The sequence below is a fragment of the Diceros bicornis genome, chromosome 6 (assembly GCF_020826845.1).
Source record: "Diceros bicornis minor isolate mBicDic1 chromosome 6, mDicBic1.mat.cur, whole genome shotgun sequence".
In the NCBI taxonomy this organism is placed as follows: Eukaryota; Metazoa; Chordata; class Mammalia; order Perissodactyla; family Rhinocerotidae; genus Diceros; species Diceros bicornis.
In genome coordinates, this window is record NC_080745.1 from 88,326,742 (window position 1) to 88,344,753 (window position 18,012).

General features: G+C 40.4%; 1 protein-coding gene across 4 annotated transcripts in view; it reads left to right on the forward strand.

Annotated features, from left to right (window-relative positions):
- Positions 1-18,012, forward strand: part of EDRF1 (erythroid differentiation regulatory factor 1) — a 43,730-nt gene that overhangs the window by 16,717 nt on the left and 9,001 nt on the right. For 3 of the 4 annotated variants that reach the window (XM_058544257.1, XM_058544256.1, XM_058544259.1), the window contains 11 exons: positions 1,582-1,653; positions 1,952-2,102; positions 4,243-4,431; positions 4,767-4,967; positions 6,406-6,624; positions 8,513-8,736; positions 10,110-10,268; positions 10,437-10,586; positions 12,589-12,742; positions 15,385-15,500; positions 16,721-16,872. In XM_058544257.1, the coding sequence (XP_058400240.1) occupies positions 1,582-1,653; positions 1,952-2,102; positions 4,243-4,431; positions 4,767-4,967; positions 6,406-6,624; positions 8,513-8,736; positions 10,110-10,268; positions 10,437-10,586; positions 12,589-12,742; positions 15,385-15,500; positions 16,721-16,872 (1,787 nt within the window). The remainder of the gene's footprint in view (positions 1-1,581; positions 1,654-1,951; positions 2,103-4,242; positions 4,432-4,766; positions 4,968-6,405; positions 6,625-8,512; positions 8,737-10,109; positions 10,269-10,436; positions 10,587-12,588; positions 12,743-15,384; positions 15,501-16,720; positions 16,873-18,012) is intronic. The other variant, XM_058544258.1, reaches the window with a different exon arrangement.

Genomic DNA, 18,012 nt, shown 5'->3' on the forward strand with positions numbered 1-18,012 from the left:
TTTTCTAAAATATAATTACTTTCCAGACTTACCTCCCTGTTATCAGATCAGGTCAGCCTTAAAAGAGTTCTTGCTGTTCCATGAACTGAAATACAGTCATATTTATAAATAATCTCTTAATTTAAGCTCTGAGTTTAACTTTCAGACAGAAACTTTATATCCAAATAGGTTTTTAGAGGTCACCTCTTAGTCACCCTAAAACCTTACCTATCTTTCTGACCTCTTCCTTGACTTTCCCCTCTCATTTACCCTGACCACGCTGCTCTTGTTTCTGTCTCTCAAGCTCATCAAGATCATACCCATCTGAGGTCTTTGCATCTGCTATTGCTTGTGCTTGGAACTTACCTTCCCCCAGATCTGTTCATGGCTGCCTTTTTTGTAAGCCTTAAGTCTTGGCTGAAATGTCGCCTCCTCCAGGAGACCTTCCTTGACCACTCTAGCCAAAGTATGCTCTGTTTTTCTGTCCTTCATGGGCATAATCTGAACCTGAAGGTCTTGTGTCCTTTCACTAGAACATAGGCTCCCTGAGGATGTGGACGCTCTTGTGTCCCCGTGTCTAGACACAGTGGATGCTCAGTGACTATCTGACTCAACGACTACAGGAAAAAGTTACTGACTGTCATCTGAATTCTGGTGCTCGTTCAGTGTGCCCCACAGTGGAGGAAAAATGTTCTTCTGATGATAAACAAAGTTACTGATTGCAGAAGTTACATGTATTTGGGCAACTGCATTGTAACACAAGACCCTGGATTTAGGGGGCAATTAGATGATAATTAAAGATGCAGTGGTATGTTAGTTTACAGTGTTTTACGGAGATAGCGTTTTTTATTAATAGCTAAAGCACTCAGAAAATGCAGTCATAGTATTCATGTAAACACGTCTTTAGTTAGCTTTGCCTCATCAGTGTACTTTTTGAAGGACAGACAGTCAGCATGGCTCCAGAGCCTCAGCTTCAGCACGCACTGACTGTGTCCCTGGACAGATTACTTCACATCTGTGCTGGCTTGTCTTCTGTAAACTGAGAACAGTACTTCCAGCCTCACAGGATTCACCGGAATGCCTCACAGAGGCCCTTACACATGATATTTCTTAGTAGATGGAGGTTGTTAACTAGTGTAGCTCCTAATGAAGCATATAAATTATACAGTGAGACCATTGGTGATACGTGTTAATGTAATTCTAAACTGATGATATTGTTAACTGTGTGTTACCAGGTATCAGTGCTAATTAGGAGTTGAGCTGACCTATTAGATTAGGTATACATTTATCTAAAACGTTACCACTCGCTTTCTTGCTTTTTTGTCATCATAGAATTATTTTTAAAATTTTAAGTACTTAAAGCAACATATATGCTGGAAGATCTTTTTGTTAAGCAAGATTTTTGTTGATGATGCTTATATCAGTTTAATCTGTGATTAAAACAGTACATTAACCTTAATATCAGATATCTCACTAAACTGAATGCACAAGCAAATTTTGAAATTATTGATTGGTAGAGTTTTAGTAATTCCCAGGAGATGAGAACTGCGGAATTTGTCATGTTGGTAGCATATTAATAATTTTAAATGTTTGTTTCTGAAGCCCAGTTGTGCGTTTCCAGTTTGCCATGACACAGAAGAGCGCTGCAGACTTGTGCTTAGCTATGTTCTGGAAGTAAGTTCTAGTTTAGTCTTCACTACTTCAGTGGACCTTGTACTTGATATGCAAATGGCACTTGTTTTGGTGTCCAAATGTTATTCCTGAATAATATTCTGCTGTGATTTTTTTTTCCCTTTAAGCGTAAAGTGAAAATTAGTTTTTCCCAGCTTTTTCAGGTCAAATTTAGTTTTTTAAAGTCTGTCTTCAAAATATAAATTTTCCTAAATGTGTTCAGTAGTCCAGATATTGCCTTATACTTAGTTCTCGTTGACCTTCAGTTACATACATTATAAATGTTTGTCCTTTTTTAAAGGGTTTAAAATCGGTGGATAGCAGCATTAAAAAAGAAAGCGACCTTCCTGCAGCTGACCCTAACACTCCAATCCCGTTAAAATATGAAGATGAATCCACAAGGGGGGGTCCCGAGGGCCTGGAGAAGCAGATGGCGTTGTTTTTGGACAAAAGTAAGTTGAATTGATGTGCAAATAAGGCCTTTTCAATAGAATAATATACTGGTCCTTTATCAACAACAGACTTATGTCAATTAAGGCATTCATTGAAGGGAATTCAGAAAAAGGATATCATATGAATGGAAGGTAGGGGAAAATATCCTTTCATTCGAAATATAAAACAAGCAGGATAATTTCAATCCTTTATAAATGTTTCCAATGAGAACATAAGGAACCTGCTTCTTCCCATTACCCACTGGGAGGAGCTAATGCCCTCAGCCTGCTAGGGTTCTCCTAAGAAGTCACAGCTTCAGGAAAGGCAGTCGAGTGTTTACTAGCACAGACTTAGGACCCAAACTGCCTAGCTTCACATCTTGGCTTTGCTAGGGCAAGTTGTTCCACTTTTTTGAGCCTTGTTTTCTCTCTCCAAATGGAGACAATTGTAGTGCCTACTTTAAAGGGTTGTTATATGGATTAAATGAGTTGCTGTATGTAAAGTGCTTAGAACAATGTACACAATAAGCACCATAGAAGTGTTAGCTGTTGTTACTTCATGGTACTTGAGTAAGTGACAAATGTCACTTATAAATTATCTCAGTTGTTCCTCAGGAACATCACTCCATGGAGAACATGTGGACTTTGAAGTAAAAGTCTTGGGTTCTTGTTTGTTTTAATTTAAGTTATATTTCTTTTTCCAAACTTACTGCCTCCCACGCTTTTTAATCAGTTTTGGTTGTTTAAAAAAATGTTTTGAAAGCCTATATGTTTGAAATAATACCAAGTGCTTTCTAGATCTTTCTCCTTTTCATGAACATAAGTGGGAGGAGGAGGAGGTAGATTTCTCTCCCCAGCATTTTTGTAGTGCTTCCTGTATGCCAGGCTGAGCCTGCAGGCAATGAGGAGAAGCACACTAGGACTTGAGACAGCTCTGTGCCTTTTTCATGGTATTCTTTTTTCTGAAATGCCTTTTCTGTCCCTTCCTTCCTCCTCCCCTCAGCTGTTGAAAATCCTACTCGTGTTCAAGGTCTCCATGCTCACCTGTGTCCCCAGTCAGAATTACTGATTCCCTTAGCACTTGGTCCTGTGCGCACTTACTGACGCCTGCCTTATATCATAGTCAGCTGTGACTAATGATTTTACACATGCACACGAACACAGTTGTGAGCAAGAACTTCATCTTGTTCATCTTTGTTTTTCTCACAATGCCTCACACACAGAAAATGCGTAAGAGTAGCAGAGGAAAAAGAAATACATGCACAAATAAAACCAGAACAGAGACTAAGTGTCTTTCACTGCTTTGAAAGACTCACGTGTTGTAGCTGATCAAAAAATGAGAAATCTTGAGGCTGGGAGATTAGGAGAAGGGGTCCCCACAGCATTTTGTTCTTATCTCTGTAATTGCACTTAATATATTTTGTTGTACTTCATGTTGCCAGCCCGTCTCTACCTCTAGTGTGAGAGGTCTTCAGGGATAGAGGCCGTATACCTTCCTGTCACTGTTTCTGGTGCCTAGCACAGTGCTTGGCACAGAAGTGGTCACTTGTTGGATGAAGAAGATAGTAATGGGCTGGACTTTAGATAAAGAATATTCCTGGTAGAGGAAACAGTCTGCTGAGATGGGAGCTAGGAAAGACAAACATCTGTGTAGGCAGCAGGCAGTACCTTGACTTTGGCTGATGGATAGTAGGGGTGGAGTCCCGGGAAGTAAGGCAAAAAAATGTAGCTTAGGAACAGGGATAAGATACTTAGACGTGACTTCATAAGTGGTGAGAAGCCATTTTAATGTTTTAAAACGGGTTCCACCGTGATTCAAGCCATGCTCTAGGAAGGTGAACTTTTAGCCAGGTTGACGTGTAGACTGGGGAAAGGAGGCAGAGGTCAGCCATGAGTTCAGTTCTGTCAGTGACCCTGAAAGAGAATGACAGAATTGACGGCTGCAGGGCAGCAGAAGGCCTCGGGATATCCCAAGGGAGAGTCCTTAAAACACTGCCATTTTACGTCATTGCGGTTAAGTAGTAACGCAGAGTACTTACCAGTCGTCTTGGAGCAACAGTACCTAAGCTTGGAGTGTTTCTATCAAGAAACAGAAATTATTTTTGCATAGTGAGACGTACAGTCAAATAAAATGTGCTGCCTTTTTTCCCCCGTGTCATAGTGGGCTCCCTTCAGAAGGGTCATTATTCTAGTCAATCTGGAATGATCCCTGGTTCTTGGCAACATAAAATGAAGCTGCAGCTGATTCTCAAGTCATCAAAGGCCTATTATGTTTTGTCTGATGCTGCCATGAGCCTTCAGAAATATGGAAGAGCGTTGCGATACATCAAATTAGCCTTGCAGAGCCACGGTAAGCCACTGTGGAGGAACGTGTGTAGTAGGCACTGGGCGGGGAGAACAGAGGAGGTGTCGCATCACCGTGACACCTTCCTCCCATTTCTCTTGTGAACTTCAATTGTTAAGCAACGTTTTCTTCTCTTGTGTGTGTTACCTAGTATTTTATTTTCTGCTCTGAGTGGTTTAATATCTCTATTAAAACCACTCTATTTTGAAATACGTGAAGCCATATACGATATCTGACATAAAATAAACTTAGAGTAGTTACAATGGTATTGTCTTCATATTTACTGTATTAATTTTTAATGCACTTTGTATATTTTTTTCCTTTCCACCATTTCCACGTAGATACTTATTGCTGCCTCTGCACCAATATGCTTTCTGAAGTGCTGCTGTTTCTTTCTCAATATCTGACACTCTGTGGTGACATCCAACTAATGCTGGCCCAGAATGCAAATAACAGAGCAGCACACCTTGAAGAGTTTAATTATCAGACTAAAGAGGATCAGGAGATCCTGCACAGCCTCCACAGGGAGTCCAGTTGTCAAGGTATGCCAGCGAGATGCGTCATTTGCTTCACCCTGGGATGATTTGGTCCAGCTTCGCTTATTGGAGTATGTCCAGAAAAGGGTCAGAAATGTTAGTGTTTTGATATTGCTCTGTTTTGTTTCATTTATTTCTCAATTAATTTTAATATTGAGCATGATTCTGTGTGTTTGTATATAAAAAGGTTCTGAAATATTTTATAATTACTAATTATACAACTAGAACTAACTATAAAATAAACTCTAAGACTGTTGTGTTGACTCTTTGCCCTTGACTTTTCATGAGGTTTTTCTAGGTAACCCTTGTGTTCAGCTAACCAAGCCATGGTTTTCTTTTGAATAGGAATAACAGTTGATAAAAGTGGATGAATGACCCTCTGAATGATTCCTGGAGGCTCGGATGCAGAGATCATCATTTTTTAAACTTAGTTCATAGTTGGCTGTCTGAACATATCCCTGCATACATACTGAATGTATCACTCTCTTTTGGAGCTGTCAGATTTTAAAACTGGGAAATGGGAGGATTTAGTCCACAGCAGCAGCATCCCACCCTCTTAGCTCAATGCAGTTGTGTAAGCATGGGGCAATTAGGGCAGAAAATGAGATTGAAAATCAGCCTATCATGGAATTGTTTTATTATGCTCTTAAATTATGATGTCTTCTGATACCTCCCAAGAAGTTTTGGACAGTTAACATCTGGAGAAGTATACTGGGGGGAGGTGAATTATTCCTCGTCTTTTGCCCTCTTTCTTCCCCTCCTCCCCTTCTGAGTTTTTTAAATAATCCTTTTATTTTAATAGACACCGTGAGAAAATCCTCAGTGTGTTTTTACCAGTCCCCTCATATTTACTTCTTGTAAAATACTCTGTGGGTGTGTTGTTCTGTCCTATACTTGCGTGTTAGCAGCAGGAGTGCTCCCTTTGTTCAGGCCCTGCACCTGAGTTCACTCCAGTCCCCACTAGGTGGCGTGTTTGTCTATGAGAGCTCATCCAGCAGCTTCTTCAGTGAGTTCAACTTACATTGGAGAACTCTAGTGCACATAGCTAGCCTCTAGTAGCAATCAGCTTTATTTCAAGAACTATTTTTTTTAATTAAAATTTTAAAAATAAAACAATTTACCTTGTATCAGTGGACAACTTTAGGTCTATACCAATAAGCAAGTGTACCTGGTAAAATCTGGGTCATGGGAATTGTTTGGTATTTTTAGGCAGGAAAATGTTTCTTTTGATCAAACATTAATGTCCCAAGAAAATACAGTTTTCTAAATAAATTAAGAGATCTTTACTTTGAAACTTAAAATTTTAGTTGCATCGATTGAATCTTCGTATGTTTATACTATATTGCATTTATTTTATTATCTTAAAAATATCAGATTACTTAGATACTAAGGAGGAAGGGTCTACATGACTCACAGTGATGTTTCTTTTTTGTGTTTTTTTAAGGATTTGCATGGGCAACTGATTTGTCTACAGACTTAGAGAGTCAACTTTCAGTTAGTTGTAAATGTTATGAAGCTGCTAATGAAATCTTGCAATTTAGTGACTTAAAAAGCCAAAACCCAGAACATTATGTACAAGTATTGAAGAGGATGGGTAACATTAGAAATGAAATCGGTGTGTTTTATATGAATCAGGCTGCTGCATTACAGAGTGAGAGAGTGGGTGAGTATCTCTTTGGAGTCCTCTCTTTATTGCCTGTTCTTTAGAAAATCCTGCTGATGTTATATGGTTCAAGCAAAGAACCTTGATTTTATGTCATAAAGGGGTGCTCAGTTAAAGAATCTTTTATTCTTAAATTATCAAGAAATAAAATAAGGAAAAAACATTATTTCCCCTTGGGATTCATCATTTCAGTGTCCTCCATCCTCCATCTGATCATTTCAGAAGTGAATTGGACAGTTAGCCTGTGCTGGGTTCTGTGCTGAATATGTAATTGGCTAAAACGTAGTTCTGGGCCAGCCCCGTGGCTTAGCGGTTAAGTGCGCACGCTCCGCTGCTGGCGGCCCGGGTTCGGATCCCGGGCGCGCACCAACGCACCGCTTCTCTGGCCGTGCTGAGGCTGCGTCCCACATGCAGCAACTAGAAGGATGTGCAACTATGACATACAACTATCTACTGGGGCTTTGGGGAAAAAATAAATAAATAAAATTGTTAAAACGTAGTTCTCCTTCAAGTCAGCAAGCCAGATATGAATACAAATCTCTGAAAAATGTTATAAGTACAGATTCAGTACAATAGAAGAGTGGGGAAAGAAGATGTTTATTGAAGTTGTGGGGATCTTGGAAGGCTTTTGGGAAGAAGGTGTAGCTTGAGCAGATTTGTACATGATATGTAGACTGTCAGCCGGCAGACATGGGAAAGGGGAGGCTGTCCAGACTGAGTAGGCGGCATTAGGAAGGGGCCAGTGGATGTTTACAGCAGCAGCAAGTGGTCTTGTGTCATTCAGGCAGAGGGTGTGGATTCTGCTGGGCCCAGGTTGAGTTGGAGATACCTGTGGATGTGTGGGTGAGAGGCCTAAGGTAGTAGTCGATTAGAAGTATGTGCTTAGAGCTATTCAGGCTAGTGAGATGTAGGTTGGGAACCGTTCACGTGGGGGTGATAGTTGAAGCCCTGAGAATGGATGAAAATGTACAGGCTGGACATACAGCATGAGAAAGAAAAAGGGCTGAGATAGAGCTGAGGCTAGCAGGTAAGTGAAATGAGTTATATTGAGTGCCTGTTGATGTACGACGTATGCTTGACATTAGGGTGCAGGAGTTCATTGCTAGTGGGAGAACCTGTGCTTTTTTTTTTTTTTCCTGAGATAATAAGAACCTGTGCCTTTAAAGTGCTTCTGGAGGAGGAGGTCAGTGAAGGAATATGAAAAGTAGTCAGAAACATAGGGAATTAGGTAAAACACAGATTGTACCTCTTAAACTCCATGGGACCAGGTCTTTTGAATTGTTGTAAGATAGTGCTTTGTTCAGATGTTTTTATTTGCTTGCTTTAATATCAGCTGGTTAATGTTGAAGAGGGCTATGTTTGAGTGTTACAACACTCTGCTCAGGCTGCCATAACAAAATCCACTGACTGGGTGGCTTAAACAGACATTTATTTCTCACAATCTGGAAGCTGGAAGTCCAAAAGCAAGGTGCCAGATTTCTCTGAGGCTTTTTTCCTTGGCTTGCAGATGGCCACGTTCTGCAAGTGTGTGGTGTCCTCACCTGGTCTTTTCTCTGTGCGTGTCCCTGGTGTCTCGCTCTTAACACCAGTCCTGTTGGAATAGGGCCCTACCTTATGACCTCACCTAACATTAAGTACATCTTTAAAGGCCCTGTTTCCAGATGCAGTCACATCTGGGGGTTCAGGCCTCAACATGCATTTGCAGGGGAGGGCACAGTTCAGCCATAACAGGTGTGATGAGAGTAGTGTGTGCGGTTGATCCCAGGTGGCTGGCTCGCCATCAGGCGTCCTGTCACTGCCATCCTCCTCTCATTGCATCCAGAGACACTGGTGGGTTACTTCCAGTGTGTCTGCTTACACAGTTGTTTTCTTTCTTTTTTTTGTGAAGTGAGCAAAAGTGTGTCTGCTGCAGAGCAACAGTTGTGGAAGAAAAGCTTCTCTTGTTTTGAAAAAGGAATTCACAACTTTGAGTCAATTGACGATGCTACGAATGCTGCCCTTTTATTATGTAACACAGGAAGGCTCATGCGAATTTGTGCACAGGCGCACTGTGGCGCAGGTGATGAATTTAAACGTGAATTTTCACCAGAAGAAGGCTTGTATTATAATAAGGTAACATGTTTGCTTACATGTTGGACCTCATCCATTCACTCCTAATTGTCATTACCTGTGCCATTGCCCACTGAAATATTATAAAACTAAAATAATTAAAACTATGGTGATGGCACAGGACTAGACAGATCATTAAAACACTAGAAACTGGCCTAAGAATACAAAGAATTTAGTAACAAGGATGACATTGAATTGGTAGGGGAAAAAGCGATTATTCAGTAAATTGTTTTGGCGTAACCAGAGTAAATGTCAAATGGATTAAAGATCGGTATGGAGGAGTGAAGCTGTAAAAGTACCAGAAAAAAATATAGGAAGAAGTTTACTTGATGGGATGGGAAAGGAGTTTCCCAGCATAACACAAAAAGCAGAAATCACAAAGTAAAAGATGGATAAATTTAAAAAATAAGGTTTTAAATGCACAACAGAAAGCAAAATTGAAAAGCAAACCACAATCGAGGGAAAATATTTATAGCGTATGTGACAGATCAGAGGTTCATAAACCCTTAATATATAAAGAACAATTAAGAATCATTGAAAATAAATTTCTGATAGAAAAAGAGCAAATAACCTTGAACAAAAAATTCATACATGTAAAAAATGTATATGGTTAACATGTAAGAAAAATTTCAAAATTTAAATTTTTATGAAATTTAAAAATTGAGTTTCTTTTATTTATCAAATTACCAAATATTTTTTGGCAAGTGGTTGCATCTGGTGTTGGAGAGGGAGTGGGGAAACGAGCACTTGTCTAATGTAAAGCTGTTTAAATTACGTGAAGAATGTTTGCAGCATGGTAAATTTTAAAATAAAAGTGACCTTGTTTTTGTTTTTCTTTTTTTAAGTTTACGTATACACAGAAAAAGAGTGGATAAATACACACAAGGAATGTAGAAATTATTGCTGGGTAATGGAATTAAGTGTGATTTTATTTGCTTAAATATAATGACCATGTGTTTCAGGATGGGGGGGCGCAAAGGGTGGGAGGAGTTGCTTCTTCTTACAGTCAGATCCAGCAAATGTTTTATCCTTAGATTCATCAAATTATTTTTTTCTAGTTTACTAGTTATATAAACCGTCATGTTCATTTAGAAAGAAAAAAAAAAACAAAGGGAGAAAATGCACCCCCGCCGCATGCACAGGAGTCAGAAAGCACTCAGGCTCACGACAGACTTGAGCTGGAAGTGGGCGGCATGCAGTCCACTTGAAATAACTTCCTGCACTGAAGAAGTTCTCCTTCCCTCATAGTCTTATCCTTTTATAGATTCTCCCCAAATCAAATTAACACCTGGGCGATTGTGAAGTATGTTTTATTTTAATGTAGTACTGGCGTACATTTAAACTGAGGCAGAACTGTGCTTGTTCCTCCCTCACAGGCTGTTGATTACTATTTGAAAGCTCTGAGGTCGCTGGGAACACGAGACATACACCCAGCTGTTTGGGATTCCGTGAATTGGGAGCTGTCCACTACGTACTTCACAATGGCAACTCTGCAGCAGGATTATGCTCCATTGTCTAGAAGAGCTCAGGAGCAGGTAATCACATTCGCTGGGTTATAGAAGAAGTCTTCAACCTTATTTCTTCCTTTGTTAATAGATATTGAGCATGTTTTCCTTACAAGTAGTATTTAAATGTTTTTAAAATTCTCATATAATATTATAGGCTTCTCCGTTTTTTCCCTCCCCTTTAAAAAAAAAAAACAGATTGAAAAAGAAGTCAGTGACGCTATGATGAAGTCCCTGAAGTACTGCGACGTGGACTCGGTGTCTGCTCGACAGCCCCTCTGTCAGTATCGAGCTGCAACCATCCATCACAGGCTGGCGTCCATGTACCACAGCTGTCTGAGGAATCAGGTATTGCCCTTCCAATTCTAGTTCAGTGCCAAGTCCATTTGAAAGTGCTCTGAGTGCTTTTCTTACATTTCGATATGTATTTTATTTATATATTTATTTATTTTTTTTGTGTGAGGAACACTAGCCCTGAGCTAACATCCCTTGCCAATCCTCCTCTTTTTTTTTTCCTTTTACTGAGGAAGGTTGGCCCTGAGCTAACATCTGTGCCCATCTTCCTCCATTTTGTATATGTGACGCTGCCCCAGCATGGCTTGATGAGCGGTGCATAGGTTCGCGCGCAGGATCCGAACCTGTGAGCCCTGGGCCACCGAAGGGGAGTGCACGAACTTAACCACTATGCCACCGGGCCGGCCCTCCTCAATATATGTTTTAAATGCCATCTATCTTATTAGCTACTTGAGAAAAACTTGGAGTGTAGGTATTTTTCCCCTCTTGCCTATGCCATGTATTTTTCTCTACTATAGTTGATTGGGTCTTAGTTTTCACAATTATATATGTGCCTGGGTGTATTATTTTGGCTTTTTTAAATGTAGTTAGGCTTTGTAGTAATGGTTCTATGCAAATTTTGAAGTACCCATCTCCCATCTTTTAAAATTTTTGTTATGAAATAGAACATGCATGTAAAGCATGTAGAAAATGTATGTGAGAGGGCCGGCCCCGTGGCTTAGTAGTTGTGTGTGTGCGCTCTGCTGCTGGCGTCCCGGGTTCGGATCCCGGGCGCGCACCGACGGACCGCTTCTCCGGCCATGCTGAGGCCGCGTCCCACATACAGCAACTAGAAGGATGTGCAGCTATGACATACAACTATCTACTGGGGCTTTGGGGGGAAAAAAATAAATAAATAAAATCTTTAAAAAAAAAAAAAAGTATGTGCGGCGTATGTACAGTTTAAAGAATAACAAAAAGAAACCCCTCTGTACCACACCTCAAGGTTAAGGAATGGAAGAGAACTTTAGGGACCCCCGGTGCACCCCTCCCTGTCGAGTCTCCCTCCATACCCACCTGGAGTAACCACTGTCCTGGATTTTCCGTTGTGTCCATACCTTTTCTGTGTTTTACCTCTTAAGCAATATGTTTACATTTTACCCGGTTGTGAACTTTATAGAATGATCATACTGGACGTATTCTGTGGCTTATCGCCTTTCACTTAACATCATGTTTTTGAGATTCTTTCAGGTTGGTGCACATGGCTGTTCTTTTTCTTAGTTCAGTAGTATTCATTAAATGAATGTATCACAGTTTATTTATCCATTCTATGATTACTAACTTTGGGGTTGTTCTAATTTGAGGCTATTAGAAGTAATCTACTATGAACAGTCTTGTACGTGAATCCTGCTGCTCAAATGCATGTATTTCTAAGAATAATTTGAGGCCTAGGTTGAAGGTGCCTTCCTTCAGAGAAGTTGCCTTGCTTCTGCCAGGAGCCTTGTGCTGTACAGCTTAGCAAGGATGTTTTCGTTTATTTTGTTGTTTTCTCTTAGCTCAGTACCAAGACAACTTATCTTGCAGTCTCTTGGGCCTGGGTTTACTTCTGGATTGCCCTTACCCTGAGGTTATTGTCCTTTGAGGTCCAGCTTAATGGGAGAGGATTTCTTTCCACATTGAACTGGCCCTAGGCTCTTTTCTCCTTGCCACAGCAGGCCCCCATCCAAAATTCAGGTTTGCCCAGATGGCCTAATATCCTCAAGGCAAAAGCAAGCTTACGAGTTCCAAGACAGTTCAATGAGAGAATGAATTGTCTTTTCAGCAAATAGTGCTGGAACAACTTGATATCTGCATGTAAAAGAATGGAGTTGGACACATACCTCCCATCATATATCATATACAAAAATTAACGGAAAATGGATTAAAGACCTAAATGTAAGAGCTGAAACTATAAGACTTATAGAGAAACAACAACAACACTAAAAAGCATGTAGTGATCCAGTCGGAAACTTGATTAAGTATTTATTGTGAAACGCAAGCCTTAGGATTTGTTGTTTTATTGTACTTGTGGTTCTAGGTTGGTGATGAACATCTTAGGAAGCAACACCGGGTGCTCGCGGATCTTCATTACGGCAAAGCTGTAAAGCTTTTCCAGCTTCTGAAAGACGCTCCGTGTGAACTACTTAGAGTACAGTTAGAAAGAGTAGCATTTGCAGAATTTCAGATGACCAGTAAGTCGTACTTTTTTTCATTTCTTAGCTTTGTAAGCTTTGGCTTAGTGTCGGATTGTCTTAGAATGAGGCAGACCTGTGGATCTCTCTTGGATGTAAGTAATACTGTTTTCTTTTTAATTTGCCCACGGTTAGTGACTGGGTAGAGATCAGGAGAAGTCTCTATACTTTTTGAAGTGCTTTTACTTAGAGAAATGGATTAGATTATGTTCATGACTAGAAATGTTGAAATATAGCCCATGGTCCCTTATGTAAAAAAAAATTGTCACAAGTCAATTCAGACAAAGATTTAAATTATCATGAACAACTTAGGAATGGAGGAGCAATGGTAAAGGAGTAGTGGTCCTGTTGAATCCCTTTAAACATAGAACTGATACTGGCAGCTGTGGATTACAGTTCTAGAACAGGCTGTAACTCTAGATCCTGAACAAGATAAAGATAAATTGGGAGGGAAGGGAAGGGTGAAAGAAAGTGAGGCTGCTTTCTGATGTCATTTCCACGCAGGGAGTAGTTGGTCTCCACCAGTGAAGGTTTTTCCTAAGTTCTCTCCTCACTCTTGTTTACCTGCTCCCCTTCTGCAGAGGGATCTTTTGAGAAATATCTCTTGTGTGGTAAAGAAGCAGGAAACATTTATTTGAAGTACAGCAGTTTGTTTGGTTTCATTTCAGTTGTTTTCTTCTACAAAATTAAAATGAATGTAATAACACACATATGACTTGTGCTTGTATGGTACCCTGGGAAGATGCACAGGACACTGATAACATTGCTGCCTCTGGGGAGGGGGGCTTTCACTGTATACCAATTTGGACTTGATGCATTTTGAGAAGGTATCACCTATTCAAAATAGTTTTTAAAAGTACTTTTTACTAAAAGTTATTTCTGTTAACTTCTTGCCAGTCTCTGATGTATGACTGGGTGTGGGGGGTGGTCACTCAGGATTAACAGTAGCTCTTTCTGAGGGTGGGTTTAGAGTGATCTTTTTTCATTTGCATCTTTGAGTTTTCTGCCATGTTTGAATTCCTTAGAATGAGCAGGCATCATCTCATAAAAAAGAATAGATACTGGGAACAAATTTGCTAAGATGATAAATATGGTTAATTCCCTTTTTAAAAAATGTTTAATACTCTGCATACCTGAGAAAAGTAATGTAAATATTTTGGGGGTTTTGTTAGCCTTGTTTGTGAGTTTTTATAGGCCAGAGTAACAAATGCTCTAGTTTACAACACCTTTATTCTATCTCATTTTATCCAATATTTTTTTTCTCTGGTACGCGTGACATTTAGCTTCCTAATGTCTTTATTATCTTCCGCTTGCCCCCAGTAGATTTCCATACATAATCAACAGCTTGCCTTCCAGATGCCAAGATCTTGAAATCCAAGGTTTCAGCACTGAAATCACATTTATCCATTGATTTTTAAGATAATAGGTGGTTTATGCTGTAAAGGAAGAAGGCAGCAGTTATTCCCTCCCCATCTGTAGAGTTGGAGAGTCCCCAAGACCACATGCACTTCTCACACCAACTGCAAGTTTAAGGTCCCAAAAATCACCCTTAGTTTGACAGTGCAGTGGAAGGACTCACAGAACTCACTGACAGCTGTTAATGCTTGTGGTTACTGTGTGTGACAGAGCAGATACAGATTAAATCAGCTGAGAGAAGAGGTGCATGAGGCAGAGTCCAGGAGAGTTCTGAGAGGGAAGCTTCTTGAGAAGCTTCTGGTTGTCCTCTCCCCGTGGAGTCATAGACAAAGTGCTAACTGCCCCCAGCAGTGATGTATGACAGAGTGCACAGAGCATTTCCCACAGGGAAGTTCACCCAACCCTTGGTGTCCACAGTTTTTATTGGGCCACTAACAGACATGGTTGACTGCCACATGGGTGACCTTTGTCTCCAGCCCCTGTGTAGGTCATGGGTTCCAAAGCCCCCACAATAAATCAATTATTAGGCTATCCAGTCTGGCCCAGGGCCCCCAGCTCAACCAGGACACTCTTATCAGGATATTCCAAGGGCTTAGAGTTCCCCTCCTGGGAGCCAAGGGCAAAGGCCAGGTTTGTTTGGACAAGGTTAATCCCCTGCTACACTCCACCACGCACACGGCTGAATGTAAGCTCCTGGAAAGCAGGGGCAGAGGTGCTCTGTAATATCTGGTAGCTGTAGGGAAGTTTATTCAGGTCCCAGAATAAAATGAAACCTTGCCCCCCTGGTCGGATTTCCTGCCTTTGATCAGTAAGTTTAGATGCTTATTTTAACAGGTAGGACAACTGATAATACTAAGTGCTTCAGAGACTTGAGCGACATCACGCAGCTGGTGAATAGTGGGGACACCTTCATACCGTAGACTCCTCCCAGCTCGTCCGCTTTAACCTGACACTCAGATACGGTTCTTATTCCCTACAGATTGTGTTCTCACCCTGATGGAACCAAATGGTGAGGCAGGGAAACAATTATTTATTGCTTTGTCTAGACTTAATATTTTTCTCTAGAGATAATTACTAAACAAAATGTGGATTTAGAAGATTTGTTGGGATTGTCATGAACTACCTTTACAGCATTTCAAAATCAGAATTTTCATGAATGCGTTGACATTGGATGGGCTTCTAGATTTATATTTAAGGGAATGATCATTTTGTGTTTAACACTCTAGGTCAGAATAGCAATGTTGGAAAATTAAAAACACTGTCTGGGGCTCTTGATATAATGGTGAGAACTAAGCATGCGTTCCAGCTCATCAGAAAGGAGCTTGTAGAGGAGTTTGACCAGGTAAATGGAGAAAATATTTATCTTTGTGTTTTATGTGTCTTAACCTAAATGCTAAATGGTGAATGTGTATAGTGAACTTACAGAGTGTGTATGTGTGTGTGTTTGTATACATATGTATGTTGTGTGTGTATACAGACATATACACATGTATGCTCTGCATAAAAACACATTAACAGTCATTTATTATATTTTCTTGGTGGAATTATGAAAATATTTTTTTAATTTGCAAGTATATCTTTTATATTTAAAAATTTTTTTCTTTAACCACATAGACCTTGGTTAGTAAGGCTCTAGGACTATAAAGTCTCTGTTAAGTTTGGCTTCTGTTTTTTTGGGTTTTTTCCAAGAGAAAGAAAAGATATATGCACTCTTTTTTTTTGTTGTTGTTGTTGTGAGGAAGGTCAGCCCTGAGCTAACATCCGTGCTAATCCTCCTCTTTTTTGTTTTGCTGAGGACGACCGGCTCTGAGCTAACATCTATTGCCAATCTGCCTCCTTTCTTTTCCCCCAAAGCCCCAGTAGATAGTTGTATGTCATAGTTGCACATCCTTCTCGTTGCTGTATGTGGGACACAGCCTCAGCATGGCCAGAGAAGTGGTGCGTTGGTGCACACTGGGGATCCGAACCCAGGCCGCCAGTATCGAAGCATGAGCACTTAACCGCTAAGCCATGGGGCCGGCCCTATGCACTCTTTTATAATTTCCACTCAACTGCCTGGGAGCAGTTGAATGGTAATGGGCTTAAGCAGGCTCCTTGGGCAGGCCTTGCTGGTTTGCCAGGCATTCCTGCATTCAGGCTGCCACCTGCCATTGCCGACAGCTTCCTGGAGCCCCCATGGTACACCAGCCTGTTACTTTTCTAGCCCTGGTTTGTCAAACCATGTATAGGACCATTTCCATCCTGCTTCTTTAGCGTCTGATGGTGGAAGGTCAGGAGATTTTCATTCAGGATTAATGTATTCTACGTAAGTGCCTGTCAGGTGTGAGACCTTTTTATTGTTGTGTCTTAGTCTATCAAAATGACCTCAGGAGAGGGAGGAGGAAGAGGCCTCGTTACAGCCTCTGCCACCGCCAACAGGGCTGTCCCTGAAAAAAATTATCTTGGGTTTGTTTGTGTTGTTTTTGGTTGAAAAGTTTACTGGATTAATGAAACTGCAGTGCCATCACTTTAGTATGAAGTTGTAATTGTCGGGTAGCTGAAATAACTTCTTGTTGTTTTTAGCCTAAGAGTGATGAGACCACTCCAGCTGCTGATTCCTCTCCTAGTCTTAACCGAGAAGAAGTGATCAAACTCCTCAGTATATTTGAATCTCGATTGTCATTCCTTCTCCTTCAGTCCATCAAACTGCTATCTTCAACTAAAAAGAAAACAAGGTAAATCGAATAGTTAGTTGTGGAAATTTATTTCCCAGCACCTTACTATGGAAAGCACACAGATAATCTCTCCGACGAGGTAAAAGGACCGTATTCTTCTTGTCTTCATGTGGGCAATTGGGATTTTAAGTGATGCTCTTTCCTGTTAAATCAGTTGAGGAGCATCTCCGTGTAGCCTACTACGTGTTGAAATTATAGAAACAGATCTTGCTTCCTAAGGGTAAATATGCCCTCTTGTTTGTAGTATTTTCCCTGAGACAGATGAATGACCCTGGAATGAAGACAGTGACTGTTTCTAATAACTCTTCTGAGCATTGTCTTTTTTTGTTGTTGTTTTTTGGTGAGGAAGATTTGCCCTGAGCTAACCTCTGTTGCCAGTCTTCCTCTTTTTTTTGCTTGAGGAAGATTAGCCCTGAGCTAACATCTGTGCCAGTGTTCCTCTGCCTTGTATGCGGGATGCCTCCACAGCGTGGCTGACGAGTGGTGTAGGTCCACACTCACAAACCCTGACCGCCAAAGCAGAGTGCACAGAACTTTAACCACTCGGCTGTGGGGCCAGCCCCCTGAGTGTTGTCTTTAACAGAAAGTCAGGACCAAAGTTGTGATACTCAGGGCCAACTGCACTTTAAGAAGTAGAGACAGAACACCAAAGTCTCTCTAAAGCCCAAGAAATTAGTGAAGAGAAAAGAGTGAGCAGATCAGCAAAAAATGTTCTCATATACATATATCATCTTCTACCATTATATTGTTTTGCCAGGGTTATTATGTTGGCATTATTAATTTAATTTAAAATTCTAGTAGTAAGTACTATATCAGGAAAATAATATGCTTTTCTTTATTTAAATGTAAGTACAATCTGGCTATATTACACAATTTGGAAAATAGAAGAAAGAAAAAATCATTCATCCTGATACATCCATTATTGTCAGTTATCCAATGCCTATTTTACCAATTTATAATCCTAGGGTACAGATAATTTTTGTCTCTTTTTATATTTTAATTTATATACATTAAGATTTACTCTTTGCAATGTACAGTACTTCAAGCTTTGATGAATGCAAAGACATGGGTTTACCACCACAATCACGGTACAGCACAGTTCCATCACTCCCAAATTCCCTCTCGCTGCTCTTTGTAGTC